General features: G+C 40.3%; 2 protein-coding genes across 4 annotated transcripts in view; one reads left to right on the forward strand and one right to left on the reverse strand.

Moving 5' to 3' along the window:
- Positions 1-891: 891 nt before the first annotated feature.
- On the reverse strand, positions 892-18,519 carry galk1 (galactokinase 1). 2 transcript variants are annotated; one of them, XM_040134831.1, is made up of 8 exons: positions 18,103-18,519; positions 17,554-17,743; positions 17,189-17,308; positions 13,487-13,622; positions 13,159-13,340; positions 11,534-11,684; positions 11,283-11,445; positions 892-3,085 (listed from the first exon to the last, which is right to left on the reverse strand). In XM_040134831.1, the coding sequence occupies exons 1-8, from the start codon at positions 18,265-18,267 to the stop codon at positions 3,011-3,013; spliced, it is 1,182 nt and encodes a 393-aa protein (XP_039990765.1). In that variant the 5' UTR covers positions 18,268-18,519; the 3' UTR covers positions 892-3,010. The 2 variants fall into 2 exon arrangements, with proteins under 2 accessions (XP_039990765.1, XP_039990764.1); XM_040134830.1 differs by lacking the exon at positions 892-3,085 and adding an exon at positions 5,034-6,657.
- Positions 17,746-26,598, forward strand: part of rab3gap1 (RAB3 GTPase activating protein subunit 1) — a 55,099-nt gene continuing 46,246 nt past the window's right edge. Inside the window, exons 1-7 of one of the 2 annotated variants that reach the window (XM_040134817.1) lie at positions 17,746-17,778; positions 19,024-19,162; positions 19,306-19,361; positions 22,688-22,766; positions 22,880-23,012; positions 23,207-23,285; positions 23,764-23,883. In XM_040134817.1, coding sequence (XP_039990751.1) covers positions 19,145-19,162; positions 19,306-19,361; positions 22,688-22,766; positions 22,880-23,012; positions 23,207-23,285; positions 23,764-23,883 — 485 coding nt within the window. In that variant the 5' untranslated portion in view covers positions 17,746-17,778; positions 19,024-19,144. The remainder of the gene's footprint in view (positions 17,779-19,023; positions 19,163-19,305; positions 19,362-22,687; positions 22,767-22,879; positions 23,013-23,206; positions 23,286-23,763; positions 23,884-26,598) is intronic. The other variant, XM_040134818.1, reaches the window with a different exon arrangement.

A 26,598-nucleotide genomic window follows, 5' to 3' on the forward strand; every position in this document is an offset into this window, starting at 1 on the left:
TAAGCAAGTTCAAATGTTGTCTGCTGGCAAATGTGGATGGTGGTGCTCACAAGTGTTGTCTTATGTTTGTTAAATGATGAGGGGATTGCATTCTGGTAGCCATTAAATAGTCGACTGAATTTCCAATATGGACAGAAAATGCAAGTATCATGTTAGGGAGACCAATGAAGACCCCACATTGTGTATGCAGTAATGTAGATGTCTTGACAGTTTTTGCAGGTTTTTTAGTGTTTGATGGAAAACTCAACCTATGTTTTAACACAGCATTACTTTATATAGTTTACATAATACCTCTGTTTTGGATAGCATTTTAAAGCAGCAACTTGGTAGAATCAACAATAACAAGCAACAGCTACATACTGAGACATCCATTACATTTACATGCACACAAGAAACCAGGTTACTAAAGAAACTGGGTTAGTACCAGAAATCACACCACCACATTAAAACCGGCAACAGTTTTTAATGTTGTGGCTGATTTGTGTACCATAATGCAGTAACATCTAAAACCCATGTTTACATGTAGCTAGTGAGTGCTCAGATTTCTCTCCCTCTCAAGTGTATGGGTAATTGTTGAAATGTTACAATGTAGCCAATAAGTGAAAACAAACTGTGGACAGGAATGCTATTAGAAAAAAATCCCTTTGATAAGGGCAATAATTTTATGTGACCTCTCTTTTCAGTCAAAAAGAAGACCTATCAAAAAATTTACAGATATGACAGCTTCCGCAGAGCACCGAATTCCTAATGCTAGAAAATGTTTAGAAATATCCAGGGACAAAGCAAAGTCTGTATAATTTTTTAATCGATTGTTTTCTGTATCAGAGCGACAGCATAGGATTTTAAAAAAAGACAATTCTTTTTATTCGAGATACCAAAAAAATTTCAAGTACAAAAAGAAAAATATGATTTGAAATCCCATTTATTCTCACAAATCCAAAATACAGTATACTTTGATTATTTGATTTTGAACAGGTCAGGTTAAGATAGCCAGTGAAAATTAAAAATAAGACTTCCAGTATAAAGGTTTTTTTTTTTTTGGTTTTTTTTTAAAGGGCAAAGGTTGAGCAGTTACAACTTTATCTGAAGACAACAACAGACAACAGCTTCATTTAAAGTCAGCAAATATTTTAAAGCCGCTACATACTCATAGCTCACCCCACAGGTGTTTTCACTTAATCCAATAGACCCAGAGAAGTATTATCATCCCATTAAACACAGGGATGTGTCTTTAGTTTTTTTTGGTCTCTACCACCTCCTGATTAAAATACATCTCTTTAGTCTTTAGTTTAGTTTTGTTGCTGAGCAGGTAGAGCACAGTGGGTTTATTAAAGCTTTTCTCTGAGAGCTGCCTGTTGCTACTTAATTAAACTAAAATGTCATGTCACATTTTTGAACATGATTTATTCCATTCCATTTCCATATGGAAAAAATGTGCAGTTTAGCCAGAATTTTCGCAATTACAAAGTCATTATTTTATAAACAGTTGCTAAAAGTTATCTAGAAAATAAAGCATTGCATAACTGAGACAAAAATCTAGTAATAACTAGATTAAGACAAAACCTAGTTTATGGCTGGACCGCCCTTCATCTGCTTGGCTCTCTCCTACTCTCTGTTCTCACTTACACAGTATTTTAATACAGCCAAATTCCCAATAAAGCTGTTTTCATTTAGGCCTGTGTACATGTTTGTCCACGTGTACACGGGTATTTTCTTATAAAGTAGCTTTTTCTATGCATTTTTGGCCTTTGGTCCACACGCAAACTGCATTTTAGGTCACTGAAAATGGATCTTTTGCAAAACTCCTGCTAGGCTGAAGATGGTCAGAAACTCAGTTTTTAGTGAGACATGTGACAGGGAAAGCGTTTTTTTGCTTGTGACATCATTGTTAGTTTACCGGAACTGGTAATAATTTTTTTCAGATTTCTGATTGGCCAACATGGCTTTATGGTTAGGGTTATATTGCCGCCTGTTGGTTTGGCAAGCTTTTGACAGCATTTGAAAGCATATTTTTACGTTTTCATGTAGACAGATTTTTTTTTTTAAGAACAAAGGAGGAAAACCCCCGTTTTAATAAATACCTGTGTACATGTGGACTAGGCCTTACATGATTTTCTGTTTCTATTGTCAGACAATGTAACAAGTATGGAATGATGACTGAAACACAGCCCATTAGGTCTACATGTTAAACAGCAGTCACTTCCAAGCCATTTCCATGCTGCTGATCTGCACTGCTAAAATCCTGATTTTAGAACCGCAACGTTGTCTGACTAAATCACCATACACGTAAGTTAGAGACAACAGCTGTGCTGTGATTGTGGCTATAATTACCTTTAAAATTATCACTTAGAGAAAAAAGTTAGAAGCTTATTCACATCTATGTCAGCTGCTGTTTTGTCAACTGAATTAGACCCGAGGAGAGGTGTACCTGTGAAACCTCACGCTCGTGGCGCAATACTGGTGACTCATACCTACAGAAAGTTGTGCTTTTGTGGAAAAAAAGTAGCTATCGGGGTCTTAAAAGTTGGTAAATCTAGCCAAAAAGGTGCTGAGTTGGCAACACTGCCCCCTGATGACATAATAGAAACTGTTGGTGCCAATTCATTTTGAAAGAGCAACGGAAAATGGGGAGAGTCCAACACTCAGCCAGCTGACCAATGGTGTAACTTCAGCACTCAGTCACACAGCATTCGACTAACCATTGGTGTTACTTCATCACTCATTCAATCAGTCAGTCACTCACATCACTCAGTCAGCCAGCCATGGACATTTGCGTTTCTAGGGCTGGCGTCACTGTTGCAGTCCAGCCAAAAATGTTACCAGGAATCACTTTTTTTTACTATGAAGGCATTTTTCCCACATTAATAGGAATGCTTTTTCAATCATCTCTAGTCTTTACATTAGCATATCACTTTAATGGCAAGAATTGAAAAAAAAAAATCAAGTATTAAAGCATGTAAAAAAACGATGAATCTGTTGTTCTCATATAGCAGAGATGTGTTGATAAAGTTCAGGACAGACTGAGAACCCGAGCTCCCTCTGAAGGAGTAGTGACATAGAAAGTCGGGGTTCCACTGTATCGCCCCTGTTGAAGAAGAAAAAACAAACACATACACAGAGAATGAATGCATCAAACTACTGTATTTTTCAGCCAATAATGAATCTGAAACAAATGACTAAATCTGAGACTCAAGCATAATAGGTTTATGCAAGCACACTGATGTGCCTTGTGCAGTTTGTGAATGTTAAATTAAAAGCACACTGTCTATCCATGATAGACAGATCAATTCATGTTCATCATATCTCTCACAGTCCTAGGAAGGAAGTTCAGAGAGGAAGCAAGAAGAAAGCACTGCTGGGCTTGTTTTCACAACTAGACACCTTTCCTCTTCAGCCAAGACACATCTTTTCCTCCTGCAAATTTTCTTACTACTGCTTCTTTCAGACGAAAATTGAAACTCCATAACTCATATGACTCCCCCTGTAACTAAAGTAAAACCCGAACAAATATAGCTGTCCCCCAAGGATACACAGTCAGTTTAATTTGTCATTAAATACTGTGAATAATCACATTTTGATGTGTAGATGCAGATTTCTTTAGTAGCTGGCAAAAGAAAAAAATGCATTAATCATTACCAAATTCTAATTATATTTTCATTGTTCCATTCATGCCAAGTATGTAGAAAACCCAGCAAAAAACGTTACCTTCGAAATCTAAACTATGTCAGTAAAATAGGAACTAAATGTGAGACAAAATGTAACTTTGATATATGTTTCTGTGTTTTAGGTCTAAGGCTGAATATGTAGTTGCAAAAGGAGTTACAGCATAGCTAGTGAGCCCATGCATGTAGCCGCTATGCCTAGCTACAACTCCTCAAAAATGTAACTACATATTGGCGCTGCAGTGGCTTCAGAGATACCACGTGTGTCTCCAAGAACTGTGATTGGTTAGCTTTGGCTGCTTGTGTTTTCTCATATTTGGAAACGTGTTCCAGTGTTCTCTGAGGCATTGAGGACCTGTCAGTTGGGTGAGAACGAACAGTTATTTGGCAGCTAGCAGTCCAGCGTCTGAGATCAAGGGCCAGTTAATGTCCATCCTCATCCCAGGGGAATAGTCTTGTTTTGTCAAGCCCTTTTTGTAATTTACTGGTTGCTATGATGTCTTTGTAGTGTTTGGATATATGATGTAATTTCTTTTGGAAGATAGACTTTGGTCTATCTTTGGTCTTTGGAGATTAAATGTAATATTTGTTGCTGCCATATTAGTTTGTCTGAAGGCAAAGTTAGGTTCATGTTTTTATTGGACAGTAACAGTGCAGCCTCTATGGACATTATAAATGTATGTAAATAAAATGAACCAAAGCGCTGAGGTCCATATTAAATTTAGTTTTATTTTATAATTTTTAATATATGTTACAGATTGGAGAACAGGCCTATCTTTTGATTCCACCCCACTATTGTTTTTTTTCTTCCAAAAGAATCTGTTGGTGGAACTTTGATTTGTCATAGCACAGTAATGTATAGCTGTGTTGAAGTGTAATCACAAGAGATAGCTGAGCTGGTGGTAAGAATGCTGCCATCCCAATTGCAAACTGATCATACTCCGTCCTCCCTTCCTCTGCAGTCTGAACCCGAGTTAGATTTTAATACTCTGTACTGCAAAAGGCCTATAGTTTCAGCACCTGCCTTAACGTCTGCTTCCAGTCTCATGCTAAGGTTAGCTTATTGACTCCCTGCTCTAGCTCCATAGTTTAAGGTACCCTGTGGATTTGACCGCTAGCAGTGCTCTCTGAAGCAATGCTTTAAGAGTGGGTCTCCACTTTGTTTGGCCAGGTTAACACAGGGTGAAACTCTGCGTGTAAAAACAAAGACCCACTCATTCCTTTGAATGTTGGAAGTGTGCTGACTCAGCAGTGTGTTGGGGTGGGTGTTGATCAAAATGACGCTGCATCGCGTGGCAAAAAAGTGAACCTGATTCGGTTTTTCAGATTTTGCTGAGATGCAACATGGCTTCATCCTGCAAGGCGCTGTGTTTGTTAGTTATATTCAAGTGCATGTGTGTGCATGCAATCCATTTCTCCAACTAGACTCGATCGTATTTCACTGTCTCACTGGTACATCGAACAGCACACCCCCACCAATTCAGCCCCTTGTATTGTTTTAACGCAAGGCTAATGTCTGTCTCAATGCATCCTTAGTCTTTCCCACACATGATGACTGACAGTTGGAAGTGGTAACATACCATGAAATGTAGCAATGCACAAATAAAGGCAGGGAGGAGAAAGACTGCTAGCAGGCAAATGTAAATGGAAACAGTAAAGGTTTCAAATTCTTCCAGAAATTGGCTATGAATTTTTTTTATGAGGTCGGAAATGCACTCAATACATTTGTTTGGTCTCAAGGATACACACAATGCATTTTGGCCAGAGTGCATTTCGCCTCTGCTTAGATGCTCTCAAACATGAATGACAGGGAACAGAATTCTACATAGATCATAGTGCAATAAATGAAGAAATTTTATTGCAGGATCTACAGGGTTGTGTGGGAAGTGGAGTCAAGCCCTACCCCAGAGCTGCTGATGGCTGCAGTTAAGCTGTGGAGATAAGTTTCAAGATTCATCACTCATGTAGCCTGTTCTCTCACCCGAGAACATTCCTGTTCCTTCACTGCTGTTCTCCCGCAGTACTGCCACTGCATTACAGCTCGGTTTGTAAGTCATATCATACAGCATGTAAACGGAGTAAACGCAGAACATTCCACAACACCTACAGTATGTTTCAAAGCCCAAAGGCCATCACTTTAACAGACAGATGAAGATAGCAATGGTTCAGATTCTCTCTGAAAAAGGCTAAGTTACATCTAAAGGTTACATGTAAATGCTGACAATATGATGTGTGAGCATTTGTAAAAAATTATATTTTCTTTAACAAAGCTTATTATTTATTATTTTGGTAAATTCTTTAACAGGAGAATAGACAGAGGCCACAGACATTTCTTTCAATTACCTCCCAGTCATGATGTGTATCCTTTTAATTTCCACATTACAAAGTTAATTCTATCCAACTCATAATAGATTTTATTAAACAAATGAAGTCCTAAGTGTAATTAGTTCGGATGTGACCAAAGAGAACCATCCACAGTTTATCAACTTGGCATGTTCTTGTGTTTTTAGTTTAATTCTTCACCCAGAGCTCATCCCTTGACAAGGCGAAGTGAGGTGCAGTTAAGAATTTCTGCTGGGTCAGGAATCACCAGATCAACCTTGAACCCTTCAGCCAGAGACACCTTCAGCAGCTCCTCCACAAAATCCTGCATTTCTGTGATTTCACAGGGGCTCTGGTGCATGTTAATGATCTCATCTGACTGCGTGACCTCTGGGTTACAGACAGTGAGTTCCTGGTAGCGCTGTTTGTCATACTGGTCCTGCGGGAGTTCATCGGGCCTCGGAACCCACTCCAGTTTCAGCCTGTTCTGCCTCGGGTTGCACGGATGGGGGCTTGTGAGACCTTGGGACGTTCTGTAGAAGAAGCGCTCACAGAGCAGACCTAGGAAAGCTCTCCAAGTACAAAAGAGGTCGACTGTAAAGGCTCGCACGGAGCACGTACGAAGCTCATAGTTTTCTGGCCCATGGCGTAAGTTAAAGTGGAGAATGCGGACCTGGAATGACAGGGTAGCATATGCTGACAAGACATTCTTGAAAGTGAACACAAATAAAGAACCAGTCTTTCCACGTCTAGATGCACACACACACACACATACACACACACACACACACACACACACACACACACACACACACACACACGCACACACAACCTCTTCTCATATACTGTATACACAGTAAACATTGGCTCAGAAGGTTTGTGAAGGCGAGCCTTTTTAAAAATTCACAATTCTGAACCTACCAACAAGAAAATCTCTCCACTGAAACAAGGATTGATGTAAACAAAAATATTCATATGCCTTTTGTATTGAATCCGATCAAAATTTCAATTCCAACTGAGATCATTGTCTCATTGTCTCATAAACATGGCTGCATTAAACTGTCCCTGGGCTTAAATTTGCTGCTGGGCCACTATCATGGTAATTTGATTAAACACCATTTAATTAAGGAATATGTACCATATGTACCCTTTTACAAGACAGATACTAGAGAGGACTGATAAACACTGATACATTTCTTAATAGTCACATTTTAAGGACATTTCATAAAAAACATCATAGATAAAATAACCAAATACAATTCTCATCTCTATTTTGTCCTATTCCAACCCTACATGGTGTACTGATTTTTAATCACTTTGCCACTACAGGCAAAGTGATCACTACAGGAATTATACTTCCTAGAGACAACTTATTCTGTAACAAGGTGAAAAATTTTAGCAATTGTGTCTAAGGTGGACTGCCCTTGCAATTAAAATTCAAAAACGGACTTGCTTTGTTGTCAGAGATACATATTGCTATAACCTCACTACACATACCTTAGACTCAACATTAACAATAATCATAGCTCCAAGTGGCCCTCCTCTGAGGCTGCGAGAAACTGATGCCTCGTATCGGCGAATCTCCTCCAGCAGGGGGTGTATCTGGAAGAAATCAGCCTCTCGCTGCAGCAGAGCCAGCTCTGAAAAGCTATCTGGCAGGTCCAGGGAGCTGGAGCGCAGGTAATTCAGAATGTACCTGAACACTTTACCATCGCGGTCTATGAAAATGTTTCCTCTGTTATCCCTGAGCACAGGGATTTGTCCTGTGAACATGGCACCTAGCATCGAGTCACGGCAGCGTGTCAGAGTGTCCAGGGTCGTAGTGTAAATTTCTCCACCGACATTCAACGACACCGGGTCCTGGAGAGAGTTCCTGTTGCTGTTGTTGTCTGGTGAGTTTAGGTTCAGCATCTTGGAGGTAAAACCTTGATTTTTATTATCTTGTGAGGCCTTCTCTGATGTTGTTAGTGGGAGGATAAGGATCCTTCTGCTCTGGTAAGGAATGCTGCAGAATGAGGGAAGTGGAAGTTTCGAGTGTTCTTTTAATTCCAAGTAAGACTTGTTTCCTTTAACAGCCAGCAAGCCACAGTAGTAACCAGGATACGGCCGAGTAAGGAGAGATGTGTGAACATCTGCCAAGTCAGTTTCCAAAGCTGAAGATTTATAAAACCAGAGTTTCAAAGCTATAAAAGGTCGCTGCTCTTTCCCTTCTCACTGTTGCTTCAAAGCAAACGCGCCATCCTTTCAATTTTAGATGCAGGTGTTCCCGTGGTCTTCTGCGGTTAAATTTACGTCTGTGTTGATGTATCTCCTGTAGGCTTCTGAATGGTGTCAGCCAACAGCAGGCCTAAAGTCTGACTGTATTAAAGCAGAAAGGCAGCAGGGCCACAGTGACCAGACCAGCATGCTAATAACAGGACACTTCTGGCTCCGTCTCTACGAAGCTTGCTTTTATTCTCAGCTCTTACCCCCGATCTCCCTCTCTCTCTCACACACAAATACACACACACACACACACACACACACACTTCTATCTTTGTGAGGACACTCATTGACATAATGCATTCCCTAACCCCTTGCCCTAATCTCAAATAAATGCGTACCCCCAACCCTAAAACCAATGCTTAACCCTCAAACAGCTCTTTAAAGTTGTGAGGACCCGTCAAAATGTCCTCACTCGCAAGCTCTAAAACTCAAACTGTTCCTAACAAAGACAGAAGTACACACACACACATACACACACACACACTGGAGCTGTCTGAGCAAGACACGGGGGACTGGGCAATTTGTCTGAAATGCCCCCCTTAAAGTGACAGCCAGAGCACCGAAAAGTGCTCCTTTATCTCCTAGGAACAAATGAACAATGTCCTCCGACACTTTTCATTTCAAATACACTTTGGAGTGGAAAGTTCTTCCATAAAAATGAATCATAAAAACTGAAAGACATTAATTAACCAGCTTAACCATAGCAAAATTGACTTGCATCTGTTATATTACATTGCAGGATGAGTCTAATCAAGCTATATATTGCAGTAACCCAATACTACTACTGCTATTACTACAAACATAATCTTCTAAAGTAAATTAAATTAAATATAATTTCTATAAGCACTAGAGTGAGAGAAAGAAAGGCTGGGAGGATATCATCTGATGTGTAATGCTATATCCACACAAAACTGCACATGTTCAAACTTACAATTAGAAACCCCAAACATCTGGTTGCTGTCAGGTGTAGCATTTTGAGTCACATGAGTGAAAAAGAATAACTTTCTAACATCTGATACGGGTGAGCATAGATAGAGCATCTAAAACTCTTGGAGATCATGTGCTTTCTCAGTGGGAAGTGTCTGCAGACAGAGCTGCCAGCACTGGAGAACATCTCAGTCAGACACTCAGCTACCGAGGTCAACAACGTCAGCTATGTCTCGATATCTATATTTGTATTTTGTGACTTATTCTATGCCGTGTAAGATTTAATCTCAAACAAGTCTTGTTAATCTTGAATAAACCCTTTGTTATAATAAAAATATTGATTACAGTAGCTTTACATTTCTAGAATAACACGGTCTATAAATTGTGCAATGTCTTTGACCAAAACATTTTTAACTTTGTCACTTTTGTATACGTAAAAGACTGATTACCTCGGCTACATGCACAATACTACTCCTTCTAAAGCTTAAACCCTTTAAAACATTTTCATTGCATATTTCGTATTTTTCCCAATGACAATTCTTTTTTCTTTGCGACTTTGTATCACAAACTGTAACAAGGTTCTGAAGCATGGGGATATGGGCCAATTTCTCTTCTGAACACACAGAGACATAGGTGATATTGATCTTCTCATCAAACTCCACCTGAGACAGCAGACAAGCTATGTGCCAAAATGTAGGTATTACTGTTTAATCCCTGGAAACGGGATTCCCTGGAATCCACTTCCAATCTATTTCCCATTCCCCGGGAAATGTAGTAATGTTAACTGGTAAATAGTTATTTCTAAGCGTGAACCAAAATCGGCTGATACTTACTAAACATACGTATACTTATTCCCTACTGAAATAAGTAATTCCTTTAGGTTTTTTACATCCTCCCACATGAATGCAATTGCCGGAGTCGTCTACGGGCACTGACCCAAGACTCAGTTAGCCAACTTAGTACCTACAACACAATGTCTGCCAACAGCTTTGCATGGAAATACTTTAAAAGAGTTAATAAGGAAGATGCAAAGTGTGTGCTCTGTGAACGAGTGATAAAATGTGCCGGAGGTTCAACAAGCGATTCGTGGCAACCTTTGGAAACTCAGAATGACTAAAATTGAAAGTGAAAGCCCACCAAAGCATGCAAGGACGCTGGATACATAACCTTATCCAAAACACTTCCCTGCACGAAATACTGGCAGAGATGGCAGCATATGACGGATTCAACGATAAGGCAGAATGTGCCTATCTCAGAGCAGAGTCATTATCTCCTGGAGAATCCATCCAAAATCTCACAAGTAAGAGCTTTCGCTAACAGAGAAAGAGATAAGCTGCTGGAGAAGTCACAAGAGGTGCACGCTTTACTTACACTATTGATAAGTACACTTCTTCTCAGAACAAAATAGTCTTGAGTGTGAATCTGCATGGTTTGAACGCTAACAGAATATGGAAACTATCTCAGCTTAATAGATTTTGAATAGGCCAGATGAATTACTTTAACGAATTTCTTTTTTTGTTTTTAAGATGAAAAATTGTCAAATATAACTTCCATGAGGCTGTTCTCAGCAGAGAGATCACAGCCAATGAACTTAGCATTTAATTTTCCTCCTCGCAGCTATAGCTATTTTCAAGCTGCATGCAAAGTTTGTTATGTTCATTCTAAAGGCCAGGCTGAGAACTAATATTTTATGCATATTTCTCCTTGTTGTAATTGTGCTGTTTTTAATATGACCGATACATTTTGACAGGAGCTGAAGTTATAGCTTAAAAACAAGTCAATTTCCCGGGAGTACTCTCTGACATAGAGTACTCCTGCTACTGAGACGGAAAATATCTAATTTTCAGGAAAATATGAATCCCTAGCAGGGATATTTTTTTATAAAAGCAGCCTTGCTTTGCTAACACCAGCATATGTATTTGAATATGGACATACCACTTTTTCTTATGCAGATTTAAGAATGTTTTTGTATATTGATGATAATCCTGATATACAAAAAAATTCTTAAATTTGATATTTTGATGATAATCCTGATAGTTTACAGACAGAACCTGCGACCTTTGTACATGTTTGAGTGAGTGCGTGCGTATGTATGTGAGGGTTGACCTTTATGTGGAGTATAGTCCTGTCAACGGCATGGGCCTGCATCAAAGTCACAGTGCATCCACCAAATCCTCCGCCTGTCATCCGGCTGCCAAACACCCCCTCCACCTCCAAGGCTGCAGACACCAGCTCATCCAGCTCTCTGCAGCTCACCTCATACAGATCTCTGACACAGGGATATCAAGTTACCGGACACCTTCCACATTCTTATCCAAAACTGCGATTCAGATGCGAAACAGCTGCTTCAACTGTACCTGAGGGAGTTGTGGCTCTCCACCATGAGCTTGCCAAAGGCTTTGTAAGCTCCTCTCTTCAGGGCTTCAGCAGCTTGGACTGTTCTTTCTATCTCCTCAATTACATGAAGAGCTCTTCGATAGGTAACATCATCCATTCTGTCTCTTGCCTCTGGAATCATAGGGAAGGAGAAAATAAAGTTAGCTTTATCAGTGCAACTTAACAGGATGGTATGTTTAAGTCTTACTGACATTGAATTGCTCTGTCTTAAATTTTCTGTCCTACAGCCTATAGATCTGCTCTGTACATTTTCCATAAAGTAGTAACAACACATATAGCGTTGATGTGGACTGGCTGACAAGCAGAGAGCAGCCTTTGACACAGACATAAAAGGAGCGATTAACTGTAAACTAGAGCAATATGCAACACAGTCCTGTCTGGATGAACCTGGGGTTTTGTGCTATTACCACAGTTTTGTTTTCTTTATTTTTCTGGTTTTCTTTGGTTGATTGGAGTAGGCAACAAGGTTAGCATGACACAAATGTGTGATCAACAGCAAAAGAAGCAAAAGCAGGTACCGTGATGTCAGAGTCTATTAAAAAGCAGTTTCCACCATCCTTTGTCGTATTTTATCCATGCAATTCTACCTCAGCCATTTATGAGAAAGTTTTAGTATCATTGTGGGTTTTTTTGTGAAAATCTAGCGTCTCAGTTCAGTTTTTTATGCATCAACTTTTTCAAAAAAGAGGATGGAAATGTTCCCATCAGCTTTGTAGTTGTATTGGGTCCTTTTTGTCTGTAAGCATGGGCATGTACCTTGGCTTGCTAAAGCGAAACACACATCATGCAACAAAAAGTGCACTCCCTTCCATAACTTTACATGCTACATAGCTAGTTAGATGGCCAGCTGTAGCACCTCAAGCAACTAAAAGAAATTCTTCTACCAAATTTGAAGACTGGTCAGTTTAAATGCAAAATTTTGAGGTCATTTTTCATCAGTGCCACTGCTAATATTACACTGTTGGTCCCTTGGCTTGTAAGCTACAGTTACAAGAGCAAGTCTGGTTACATTTCTCTCGATGCGCATGCCAACTCAGTTATCGGCTATCAGTAAAGAAAATGTTCATAATTCTATAGTCTCCATAGACCAGGAGGCTAAAGGGGCATTTCTCGCTGAATCTCGAAAAACACGAAACGTTTTTCACGAGGCGTTGGTAGGTGTGTTTTTGAACTTTGGACAGAGCCAGCCTAGCCATTTCCCCCCTGCTTCCAGTATTGATGCTAAGCTAGGCTAACCATATCCTTACTCCAGCTCTGTACTAACATAGACATGAGATTGGCATTCATTTTCTCGTCTCAATATTAGAAAAGCCAATACACTTATTTCCAGAAATGTTGAACTATTGCTTCGAGGGAAAGAAAAAGGATAGGACTAGAACTCTGGAACAGAAGAAGCAGACAGAAGAAGACATGGTAATAAAATACAGGAAAAGAGAAAATTACATCAATGGAATGGAAGACGATAGGATGGGACAGGAATCAGGACAGCTGCCTAGCGCAGGACAGAGAAGGACAGTTGGTAAGAAAATAAGACAGAGTGGAACAGAATGGATAAGCACAAGATATTAAAAAATATACTTCACACCCTCCAGGTCCTTCATGGTAGCATCTCTGAGACTGGCCTTTCCCATGATGGAGGCAGCCTCCTCACACTGTCTGCGTCTCATGGGGTACTCACTGCCGGTTAGAGAGTGCTTCACATTGGAGTTGGTGATGAGAATGACCAGGCCTTGATCTGCTAGGGGAATGGACGTTGCTTCTAGGGACCTAAGTCAAACAACAAAGTAGTCCATCATTGATCATGATGGATATGTAGACTTTCTTCTGCTGTTTTGCAAAAAACTTGCCAATGATAACCAAGACAAGACCAAAGACTCTTGGGTTAATCTATTCTCACTGGATGTTTAAAATACCTGCAGTCAGTGAGCAAAGCATGTCCCTCGCTGCCGAGGACAGACACAAACTGATCCATTATGCCACAGGGTACACCAGCATGAGTGTGTTCTGCCTGCTGACAGGCTAGTGCTTTGGACACCTTGTCTCCATCATCTGTGGAAACAGAACAAAGAAAGATGTAGATACCGAAAATTCTGGCTCATATACCTGTAGATAAACCAATAGGTTTGTAGAAAAAAAAAAGTGCATTTTAAATATAAGCTGAAGTAGAAATTCAAGTTTTAAGTAGACTAATTTGCATTTCCTGTAGGAAATGTGTGAGTGCTGGGATGTGCCGCCACTGCTGTAGCTGCCAGTGCTGTTGCCGCTGGTACTGCCGCTGTTATAACAGCTGTTATTTGAAAAATATAAAACATATGAGAAAGTCATTTTTCACCAAGGTAGGGCCAAGTCTCACACTGCATTTGAAAGGTTAGTGAGCATCAAAGAGAGGTGGGTAATTATGTTTGCTTTAGTGCCACCCATCAGTGAAATTCCATGAAATTTTCCAGGCTTCCTCAGTACCCCTAAGTGTACATGTAAGCTAAGTTTGGTTTAAAAAAAAAAAAAAAAAAAAAAAACTATTGCAGTTAAGAGTTATGCCATTTGAATGACACAGACCACATCTCCTCGACTCTAATAACCAATTTTAGGAAAACAGATTATCTTAACAAAATTTTTACCATTATTTCCTTGTGAAAAATACAGTAATTTACATATCTACAGTTATGTGCATATTCATAATTTTGCCTCTGTACACCAACACAGTGGATTTGAAGCAAAGCCATCAAGATGTGCTTATAGTTTAGACTTCAGCTGTAATTCAAGGGGTTTAACAAAAATATTACATTCACCGTTTAGGATTTACAGAGGGTTTTATACATAGTCCCTCATTTTCAGAGCCTCAGAAGAAATTGGAATTGACTGAGTTAGTTTCATGGCCATGGGTGGCCGGTTCCCTTGTTTTTTCATGACAAATTGAGCACATCAAAGGGTCTAGAGTTGATTTCAAGAATTGAATTTCCATTTCATAGCCGTCCATGGGAACTCTCAATATTCAGTCCAAAGAGATGTTGATTCAAATGAAGGAAGATAGCTGAAACTTTAGGAGTGGCCAGATCAACAATTTGGTTCATTCTTAAAAAGAAGGAATGCAAGAAGACCTGGAAGACCACAGAAGACAACTAAAGTGGATCGAAGAATTCTTTCCTTGGTGAAGAAAAACCCTTCACAACATCTAGCCAGAACAAGAACACTCTCCAGGAGGCAGGTGTATCAAAGTCTACAATCAAGAGACGCCTTCATGAATATAAATGCAGAGGATTTAACACAAGGTGCAAACTGGTACACTTGTAACACTCAAGAACAGAAAAGACAGATTAGACTTTGCCAGAAAACCTCTAAAAAAAAAAAAAAAAACCTGCCCAGTTCTGGGACAAGATTCTTTGGAAAGATTAAACCAAGATTAACTTGTACCAGAATGATGAAAAGAGAAGAGTATGGGGAGGGAAAGGAACGGCTCATGATCCATAGCAAACTCATCATCTGTCAAACATAGTGGAGGCAGTGTTATGGCACAGGCATGTATGGCTGCCAATGGAACTGGGTCACTGGTGTTTATTGATTTGACTGCTGATAGAAGTAGCAGGATGGATTCTGAAGAGTACAGGGCTGCACTATCTGCTCAGATTCAGCCAAATGTTGCCACATTGATAGGATGGTGCTTCACAGTACAGATGGATAATGACCCAAAACATAAACAAAAAAAAGAAATGCCTTGGGATTATTTCTCTTACGAAAAGCTATGACAGTTCCTGTTTCTGCCGGGGAGAGGAAGGTTTGTCCCAAAGCAGGTCGCTGTATTTATACCCTACACCTTAATGACAGGTGCTTCGTTCAGCTCTGAGCGTGAGTACAGAGTTACACTCAGTGACTTAATAGGAGAAGGGGGGGCCCGTTTGAGAAAAGCCCTAAGTGAGCGTTAGTGCCAAATCTGAAGAAACTCCCTCAAGGCCTTCCAGAGATATCGCGTTCACGAGAATGGGACAGATGGTCGGAAAGATGTACGGCCAACCCGAAAACATGATGCCTCCAGCCACGGCTGTCGCTGGCATGGAAGCATAAAACAAGTTTTCTGGGTAATTTTTACCCCAAGGCAATGCATGCTGGGAGTTATATGCAAATAAGCTAAGAAGGTGTGTTTGCTTGCGAGTAAGAGTGTTCCTTTGCATGTGTTTGTTTGTCTTTGTGTGTGAGTATGTACTGTATGCGTGCGTGTGAGACAGAGGTAGTTTTGAATTGTGAATGAAATCCTAACAGCTGAGGGTTTGAAATTAAAAGTGAAAATGAAGAGAGCGGTGATTCAACGGACTGAGAGCATGCGAGTTTAAACAGTTAATTAATGCCAGCTCTACGTCTCTGTATCAGGATCTGACAAAGCAGCATCATTGTTGGGCAAACGGGTGACCACACACATAGAACCCTGCTCGGACAGTTCTTGAAGAAAACACTGAAAGCCAAAAACCACAAGTCACACAGTGAAAATTTTAGCATTAACAAGGAACAAAGCTTTTACTGCATAGTAAGGAGGCATGTGACTGATGTGACCTACAGCAAGGGGGCGCGAATTGACTTAAGTACAGACTTATCTTCATCGTGGTTTGGATTGTTTCAATTTTGATCAGAGAGAAGACCATCTGACTCCTCTGTGACACAAGTATATAAAAAACAGCCTCCATCATGTAACTTAGTTCCTAGCAGGTTTAAGCCTTAATACAATGCATACTGGGAAATGTATGCAAATAAGTAAAAGCTTTTTACACCAAAATTAGCTCGTATATGCAGGTTTTTTCAATACGGTTGCACTGTGGTGTATGTATGTGTGAGTATGCGTATCAGTATGTACGTGTACATGTGTGAGAGAGAGAGAGAGAGAGTGTGTAAAACGGAGACAAGTGGTTTTAAATTGTGAATGAAACCTAAAGCACCTGAAGGTTTAATTTAATAACAGTTAAAAGGAAAAGAGAGGTCAAAACTGACAGAACTGTAACTCAGCGTTTTAAGGTATGATATGTGCTTGAAGAGTTAAAACTCTGGGGCCGAGAGATGTTGTTTCAGGGTCTAAAAATATTCATTTTTTCCTCCTCGCTCTGTCTGATTGAGACACACTGATGAGGGCCGAAAAATGCTATGAAAAGCACTCACTTCATCACAACACATCAATGCAACTCTGAAAAAGCCATTATAACATTTTTTTCCAGAATTCATATAAAAATTACTGGATGCTAGAAAATACAAAAGTAATAGTGTAAATCTGCTCAGTAAGCTTTAAAGTATGACATCTGAATTGTTTCTGTAGCTGAAACTCTGCAGAAGTAGAAATTGACCGAATTGTATGGAAATTGAATTAAGAATAAAAATAGTAAAGTGCAAGAAGGACTAAGTGTGATTGTTTTGGTTTGCAGCAGTCACACATTAAAAAGGGTGAGTTCTGTCCCAGCACTCACACAATTAAGGAACATAAGTTTATGTTAACACCAATACATCAGTTTGCTGATCTATCAATAAGCCTTGCTTTGAAAATCACGAGCTCTAATATAATGCAGATTCCTTCATGACCGCAGTAACTAAGTATCAGAGCCACACTCGTGTGACTGTAGTCTCTGTAAGCAGACTTTGACCTGGCTTGAGCTGCTGCAGGAATGTGTAGAAAGCCACCTCCAGAGAGGCCGAGCTGGACAGACCTCCTCCCAGGGGGACACTGCTGGCTATCACCGCCCTGAAGCCTGGGACAGGCGGAGCTGTTGCATGCGAGACACAGAGATGATGCACATTAACCACATGCCCTGTACCCCGGAAACAAGGCAGGGTGAGATAACATTGGGATCGACGAGCTTCTGTTGTACACCTGTTCTCGTTCACTTTCACTGAAGTAGATAAACACCTGCTAAAAGCAGCTTCCTTGTTGAAATCAAAATACTTAACTGAGGTAGATCCCAGGTAATGCTTTCAGAGCAGTGGATGCAGTCAGAGCTCATTTGTTTACCCCTGTAATGCTGTATAACACCCTTCACATAGTTTGCCCAGCCGGGCAGCCCTGGACACAGCGGCGATCCGTCTCCGGGCAGGCTGAAGTCCACTCTCCGAGGCTCATCAGCGTCCTCGTTTGCCGTTACAACGCTAGCAACCTGGCCAGGGGCTCGACCGCCTACCACCACGGTCACCAGAGGCAGCGCCTGGTTCACCGAACACACACAAACACGTGCAGCTGGTTGGTTGGGGTTTTATTTTTCCCTCTTTGTCAGAGAGGAAATATTTTCCCAATCGCCATTCACAGAATCAGGCATTATGAGGCTTCTTGCTTATTACTGATATGCGGAAGTTGATGCAAGAACAGACCAGTCGGTGATACAAGCTGCATTTTTGCATAACTAACAGTTCCTGGGTGTACTGCATGAATACTATTGAACAGTAGGCAGACTTAAAATGTTTTTAAGAGGTCATGGCACAGTAAGCATTAATCTGCCAGATTTCTGAATGACATTTGGTGTTCAGCTTTGCACCGGGCTGAACGCTCCTGTTTCTGTCGTTTTACCATCGGAAGGACAAATCCCTGGTTGTAGTCTGTGTGCTCCCCTATCAGGTTGACTCTCCCGGGAGCACACACCGCCACCCGAGGGGGCCCCTCTCCGAACGCCTGCTCGTAGAGGCGCCGCGCACCGGCGACCAGCTCGGAGGCACTCGGGAAGTGACTGGCCATTGAGCCGAAGCCAGCTTCAACACGCGGGTTAAAGTGACGGTTATATCACTGACTTCCGAGGGGGGGTGAGACACGCGCGCGAAGTCTGCCAAAAAAACAGGAAACACGCAATGATAAAATATGAACTAGAAATCGTTGTGTTGTGAAGAAAATCTACCGGGAGCTTCTGACACATCAGGTGCTTTTCGCTTCCTGGAGGCGTGGCCACGAAGATTGTTGTGAGGCTCCGATTGGTGGGAGAACGCCACTTGACACACGTTGGGAAACTACTGAATACACTCAAAATACACAACGGTAACTTCAACGGCGCTTCTAACCGGCTGGAAAAGTAGTGCGGTGGTGGCGCCTGCTGGCCGTTGAGAGTGCTGTTGGACAATTGCAGGCTTTTCTCTGGGGTGTAGAAAAAAAAAAAAAAAAAACACCGGTAAATCTAACGAATCAAATGAAAAGAAATACATTTCATGTCTCATTGATGGAAAAACCCGGTCTTTTGAGACGAGAAAATGTTGCCAACCAGACAGTCAGCCGGCAGGGGGAGATGCATAAGGTTCCCTACAAGTTCTGTGTGGGACTGACTTAAAACCAAAAGAAAACTCGTTATGAGTATGTTTTGCTATGATATATCATAACATGTGTTCTCTGATAATTATTAAAAGTATTCCAAATGCAGCTGTGAGGCGAAATGTAATGTTTAAATTATTGTCCATGCTGGTATAAAAATCGGTAGAACAACGCTTGATACGAGGTTTTGAACAGTAGGGGGCAGCGACACGCGACGCAGTGTCTGGATTACCGGAAACAGAGAGAAAGAGAGAGAGAGAAGCTGCAGGACGTGGACGAAGAAGAAGAAGAAGAACAACAACAACAGGACATTAGCATGGCGGCTGACAGTGATGTGAGTGTATTTCACAGATGTATTAAGGGGTTTCTTTAGCCTAATGAGTCGTTGCAGGGGGTTAGGGTAGTCGTCTAAGCGCGAACCTCACAACTGCAGAACTAAATGTGTGTTCAACTCGAACTTGTTTCTGTCTCCCCCAGCCCGAGTCGGAGGTGTTCGAGATCACCGACTTCACCACCGCGTCCGAGTGGGAACGGTAGGCGAGCTCATCGTCTCTCTTTTAGCTATACCTTATCACACACTAGGTTAGAATCATTATTACGGGTAATCATTACAGCTGCGTATTGCTGCCATCATGACACATACGAACATACATACAAACTAAGCTTACCATTTATCGTTTTATCATGGCATTGTAACAAAATATGTTTCATGTTATTTTGGCGTTCTCGTTATTACTAACGTTATATACCAAATTCTGCTTTAACAGTTAACTTTTTAACGTACAGTTATCACTTTATTTTGTTAAATCACATAAAACTCATGGTAACACTGCATAACAGAGCCGTCGATTAATAATAATTTCCCGACATTTACCGTGTTATTCATCTACACTTCATGGTGTCATTTCGTTTTATGACTCTGATACTTAAATGTAGGTACACCGGAGCAAGGGAGTGACAATTGGAAAGGAATTTTAGAGGAAAGGAGAAAAACATTATACTGTGTGTATTTTATAAGTACAGGGTACCTAAGGGCTACAGGTCTGGGAAACGGAGCCGAAAGGTTGACAACAATGACACATCCCACGGTAGCTATTCAGTAATTACGGTATAACGCACTGCATTTTATCTTTGGCCAGTCTGACTATGACCCGGGAGTTGAAAGGCATCAAGACAGATGCCGAGGTCCCGTTCGCTAATGTTTGTGATAGCTAATCCCAACTGGTTGATTAGCAAGCGAGTACCTGTGTCACATTCGTGTGTCTTGTAATGTTAAATTTAGGACATATCGCTGGTACAATGTTGGCTGTAGCAGCGGGAGGGTTCTGAGCATCGCTGTCTGCAGCCGGTTTGCTGGCTCTGGGAAACCGAGACATCCTCTCTGCATGTTAGCTTCGCAGCAGCAACTCTCACTACTTTTTACTCCATTGTGTTTTGGATGCATGCTGCTTGTTTGATGCCGTTTTATATTATAATGTATGTCTTGCTTCAGCTACGAGAGAGAGTATCCACTTCCAGCCCATATAAGATGCTCTGGACTCTGCTATATATTACTTTTGGTCAGCTCGTCAGTGTCGTCGCCTTGGCCGTGCGCATCCTTGATTTGGGGGGGGCTTCCGAAGGTGCACTGAAGGGAGGGGTGCGTTTGTTTTGCCGTTGAGTTCGAATATCAGCAGTCTTTCTTCCCACTTGCTTACTCCTCGTTTAAGCCGATTGCTGATTAGCCGTCATGGTAGACAGATCCGGTAAGAAGTTCGTACAATTTACCCCTGTTCGGAATGTAAACTCGTGGTTTTGCTGATTTTAAGGTAAATGCCAAAGGACTATGTTGTTTTAGATGGCACAATTTTACCCCACATTTTAGTGAGTAATGTGTGTTTTGCATTTACTATGCAGTGAGTTCTAGTTGGTATTGTGTATTAAACCTAGGGTACAGTACTACTTATTATTAAGCTAAAAAAGGCTCTGGGAGGCTATGGGAGAGGAGCTGACAGCTGCTGCTTCACAACCTCCGGGATCTGCTCGAGTAATGCGGCCGACATACCCACATCCACATTCTTTTGTGCTGGGCTCTATCTAGAGATACAGTTTTGTTTTGTTGTGCTGGCCAGCATTTCACTTCCCAGTCAAAGACAATGAAAGAATCCCTTTGGGTTCCTACTAAAGAGACACTCGTTGCTTTAGGATCGAGGACCGTTTCCGTTCTACTATTTCATGGACTGAGAAAGGACTCATTAAATTTAAAGGACAAGTTAATGCATTTCCAGGTTTAACTTTTAAGTGGGCTGATATAACCTTAAGCTACTAATTTGAAGCAAGTTTTATTTTTTCCTCTAAATTTATTTTCTGTTATACGAGGGAGATGCTTGAATTGTTACCAAACCAAGGTTCAATTTAATTTGAATTCATACCCAACCATTTTAAGAGTTTAATTCCTTTTAATGGAAGTGTAAGTTTTCTTTAATTTCATGCCTATAGGCTACGTAAGGAAGTAAGTCTATTATTCTACAATAATATGGAACAGTGGTTGAAAAAACAAGTCAAAACAAGGGTCCCTCATGCATCCATCACCTGACTAGATGTTGTGAAGGGGTTTTTCTTCACCAGGGAAAGAATGCTATGATCATCCACTTTAGTTGTCTTCCAGGCCTTTTGGTGTTGCTGAGCTCACCAGTGCCTTCCTTCTTTTTAAGAATGAACCAGATTGTTGATCTGGCCAGCCCTAACGTTTCTGCCATCTGCCTGATAGGTTTGTTGTGGTTTTTCAGCCTAATGATGGCCGCCTTCATTTGAATCGAAAGCTTTTGGACCACATGTTGAGCGTTCCCATGAACAGCTACCAAATGCAAATTCAGCACTTGGAATCAACTCCAGACCATTTACATACTATTTAATAGCGTATATTAGCCTGTGTGATCCCAAACAACATATTAAAAGGTTTTGTCATGTCAGGTATAAGGATGTAGTCGTCTGTACACAACATCATTCTGTATGGATGTTACTTTAAGAATCCTCAAGCCCCACTTCTGACCAAAAGTTCTGTGTCAGTTCATGATACTTAGAAGAATTAACCAAGGTTCTGTGTTTGTATTTGAAATGAATGTATTTAGGTCTTATGGGCTCAGAGAAGTTACAGAACGTTTATTCTGTAAACGTTTGAACAAAATAAGACTAATTAACTCAGAATCTTTAAAATTACATGTCGATAAAAATCTGAGCCAATTAAATCTTAGCCACTCTATAATGATACAACACATCACCTTCCCCGAAATAACACATCACCTTGATTGTTTTTTATAATACAAAATAGTATTGTGCTGTAATTAATCTGCACAACCTGTAGCTACAACCTAAAAAAAATTTAATTTCAAAGTGAACGTAGTTTATCGACAGATGGGGTGGGACTTTGTTTCACATTTAGTGGAATGGTACATTAGTGGTATGATTCAGATATCTCAGTTATGTTCTAAAACAATGATTGAATTGGAACAAAACTTGCTGGTATGGAGGATTTTTGAGTGTTTATTTCTTATTGCATGCCATCACTTAGTGAAACTGGTATGCATAGTCTTTGAGTACCAACAGTCTGAAACCCGAAGATATCAGTTTACAGGGATATAAAAATGAAAGCAGCAAATCTTCACATTTGAGAAGCTGGAACCAGAGAGTGTTTGGTATTTTTGCTTGATAAATGACTTCAACGATTAATTATTTAAATTTCTGGTGTTAATGGGCTAATTGTTTCATGCCTAGTTTGTCCTTAACATAAGTCAGTTATTAATGCATGCCATAATAGGGTACTGCGTATGTCCAACCAATCCCTGCTGCTGACAGCAAAACTAATTTGATCTATTTGAAGGTTTGTGTCCAGAGTCGAGGAAGTGCTAAATGACTGGAAGCTGATTGGGAACGCCACAGGAAAGCTGTCACTAGAGAAGGTATTCGGCTCTTATTAAGCCTTAACTGTTGATCTGAAAAACAATAGTGTGCAGTACGCTATGCCAGTAGGCTCTTCACATGCACACTGTGATGTAACATTATTCAACCACAGGGAGAATACACCAGTGGCACCTGGGGGGAGAAGTCTCAGGATATAAATTTTGCTGACTTTAAGTTCTTCATAACTCACTACTTCCTGAAACAAGAAAGTGAGAAGTGCGATGGGAAGGACAGGCTTGAGGAAGGTATGGCCATGACTGAATCCACCATAATAGATGACCTCATGTCGTTAATAGCAATGTTGTAGCATTTGTATTTTAATTTGAGGTTGGCATAATGTACTTACTGTAACCAGATGAAAAAGTGTACCCAGAGAGCAGAATTCATCCCTCCAACAATTACTGTTTGACACAACTCTTGTTGCTGCTTCTCTGTCCAGATGCCTTCCCCCTGGCAATGCAGGACCTTCTCTGTATGAACAATGATTTCCCTCCTCGAGCCCACTGCCTGGTCAGATGGTAAGTTCAGTCATTCATTATGTTTTTCATGCAAAGAGAGACCAGGTTATTCAGAGAAATCAGGTTATGGAGAAAATCAGACGTGTTCACATTCAATGTAGTAACCTGGTTGCTGTAAAATAATCTACACGAAGCAGATCAGTATTCAGATTTCACTCCCACCCCAACCTTATTTTACATTGATGTCAAACTGAAGGAATTTAATGGAATGGAATGGTTTTCGGTCTAATTATCAGGCGATATCTTCCCTATACATACATTAAAACCATGGCTAACTATCTTCATAGTAATTAGTACAGGAAATGTATCATTACATACTGTATTAAGCTAATGTCAACTATGACTAAATATAGGCATATACCACACTTCAGAGACGCAAACTGGTTACTAAAATAGACCAGGGGCAGAAAGATTGCAAAGCAGAGAAAAATAGGATGCTGATGTGTATTTTCTGTTGTAACTGTGTCTGTGCTGACAGGTATGGTATACGAGAGTTTGTGGTCATCACCCCCGGAACCAACTGCGAGGCCATCATCAGTGAATCCAAATGCAATCTGCTCCTCAGCTCCGTCTCCATTTCTCTGGCCAACAGTGGCTGGTGAGTCACCTTCATCATTAAAGGCAGTGGGTGGCTTTGTCATATGACTCTTGTGTCATAAACGTTCACCTGCTATTTCGATTTATGTATCTGCAACAGCACAAAATACAAAACGGCTGATTAAAGTAGAATATAAATTGGAGGATATAATGATTAATAAACACACTCAGCTAGGCAAATCCCTGGTTTTATGGCTCTGAAACAGCTCTGCTAATCACACTGAAAGATGACAGCAACAAATGGAAAGATTTTTCTTTAGGAATTACAGTTGTATGCAAAAGTTTGAGAACCCCCTGGGCAAATCGAATATTTTTTGGTTTTTAATGTGAAAAGATGTAAATACAACCCCTCCAGAAAACACATTAAAAAATTAGCCTTTCTTAAATGATTAATGTACTTTTACTTTTTATTTCATGAACTTAAAAAGCAGAAAAAACAGTCAAATTATATAATTGGGGCATTTTGAAAAGTTTGGACACTCTAAATCAACAAAATGTGTAGTTTTCCAAGAGTTCCCAAACTTTGGCATGCAATTGTTATATTATTGTCTGGATGGTGCACACACCGCGAACACAGAGCACCACAAATCTGTAGTCCGGGGCAGATGGTGTGGGTTTTTTTTAAAACATTAATTAGTAGTATCACAATACAAATACAAAAATAATTGGTGTAGCCATTCAGGCCTCTGTGATTGCATCGATATTCTTTCAGTTTTAATTGTACATTGTCTCATGTCATAAATGGTAACCTGAAAAGGCAGAAATTGCACAGTTTTGCATTTCAATAATTAAAAATGAACACAAGTTTTGCTAAAAATAAAGCTGGAAAGCAGGCGATGATGCATACAAACAGTGAGTCTTGGTAGTCCAGTGTCTCACGTAAAAGAGAGAATAAGATATGAGTTATAACTGACTAGTCAGTGTGTGCAGAGGTGTGTGCCTATTTTGTGGTATAGCTGTGGATAACAGATACTGTAAGAATCACACATATTGGTAAAGCAACACATTTGCTTCAAGTATTTAGTTACTTGCTGACAATATCACCAAAATGACAGTGGAGTGAGGTTTGACCAGAAATAGATGTGGTTCTGTGTGACCCTCAACACAATGTATAAGACCCATAATCCACCAAATACCAACAACTTGCTTTGTGCTGCCTCGTTTGAATGGGACTCTTTGTGGATTTCCTTTCTCTAAAATAGGATGTGAGATTCCCGTCACGTCATAACATTAAAACTAAAATTTAAAAGGGTGAAAGTAAATTTTGAAAGTGTAATCTATTTTTTTAAAATTGAAAAATTTAAAACATTTAAAATAAGATTTGAATGTGTGAAATAATCGATTCACACCTATGATGTTCACAATGCAATATTTTCAGCGTTACAAATCTGTCTTTTCAAAGTTTTGAAATTTGCTCTCCACACATTCAGTACAAGCCTTTCAGAGAATCAACATTCATTTCAGAAAGGCAAATCGGCTCTTTCAGTTTTGCATTCTGAGTTTTCTGTTGGGGTTTTAACAGGGTTAACAGCCAGAAACTTAGAAAAAAAGAGTGCAGGAGGGCCAGACCAGCTTGAGCAGTAACTTTGATGCTCAGCCAATCACGTGGCTTCTATTAAAATGTAAACTAATCAGCTAACAGTCTTCCATCCAAATGTGTTTCCATTGGTCACGCTGGACGTCTATCAATACAACGTGCCGAACAAGTGTATCTATGGTGTTTTGAACCATGTTGCTGCCAGAAAGGTTTATTTCTGATTTATTGTTGTCTTTTTGAATGCAATTGTCTGTATCTCCACCATTTTAAAGTATGTTTAGATGTAAACTACAACCACTATAAAATTTGACCTGACCAGTCTCTGTCACACTTTGTTGCTTATCACAGCCACACTTTTACCTGTATTGTGAGCTCCAGACGACACTTTGGCTTAACTAATTAGAGAGAAGATGACCTGTGCAACAGTTTTCTGGGTTACCCAGTGAATTGACTAGTTTGAGTGGAGGAGAAAAAAGTCTGGCAGTTCATTAATGAGTGTGCTGTTGTATGAGTTCCTCACTGTATTCATCACTGAAAACACGATGAGGATGTGAAGGGCCGTCTTCTGCAGGCAAGGAGCATCTGTAGCAGGGACCTTTTTTTCCTGGAAGTGACACGATCACATTGAGCTTCCTGTAAAGACAGGTTTTCTTGGAGCTAGGTCTGCAGTTTGCAGAGAAGCTATACTGACCCAGGGGGAGATTCTCTGTGCTGCCATTGAGAATTCTTTGACATTTCTGTCAAGAAATTGGATTTCAATACACAATAGAACTTATTTTGCCAAGTTAAAGTCCTCAAAGAGTGTAGATATTTTCAGTCAGCTACTCCCAGAACTTAGCATGATTGTGAAGCTGATTTATTTTCCTCTGGTTTGTTCCATAAGTTTTGGAAAGTGCAACATGCCCTCCTGTATGTTGAGTTTAAACACCTCCTCTTTCTTCCTCTGAAAAGTACACACTGCAGACATGAGGTCACTCACTGTTATTTCTGCCCTGAAGCTTGACAGTAAGGTCATTCAGGTGGGTTGTTATATCTGTCAGAAATGCAACAGCTTCCATTTGCTCTGCATCGTTTCCAATACAACGAGCTCTACTTGGGCAGCCCACCCAGTTAGATTAAGACCCACCCAGGGAGAGATAAAATCACTTAAGTTGAATTTAGTTAAATCTTACATTAGAA

The sequence above is a fragment of the Xiphias gladius genome, chromosome 9, assembly GCF_016859285.1.
Source record: "Xiphias gladius isolate SHS-SW01 ecotype Sanya breed wild chromosome 9, ASM1685928v1, whole genome shotgun sequence".
NCBI lineage: Eukaryota > Metazoa > Chordata > Actinopteri > Istiophoriformes > Xiphiidae > Xiphias > Xiphias gladius.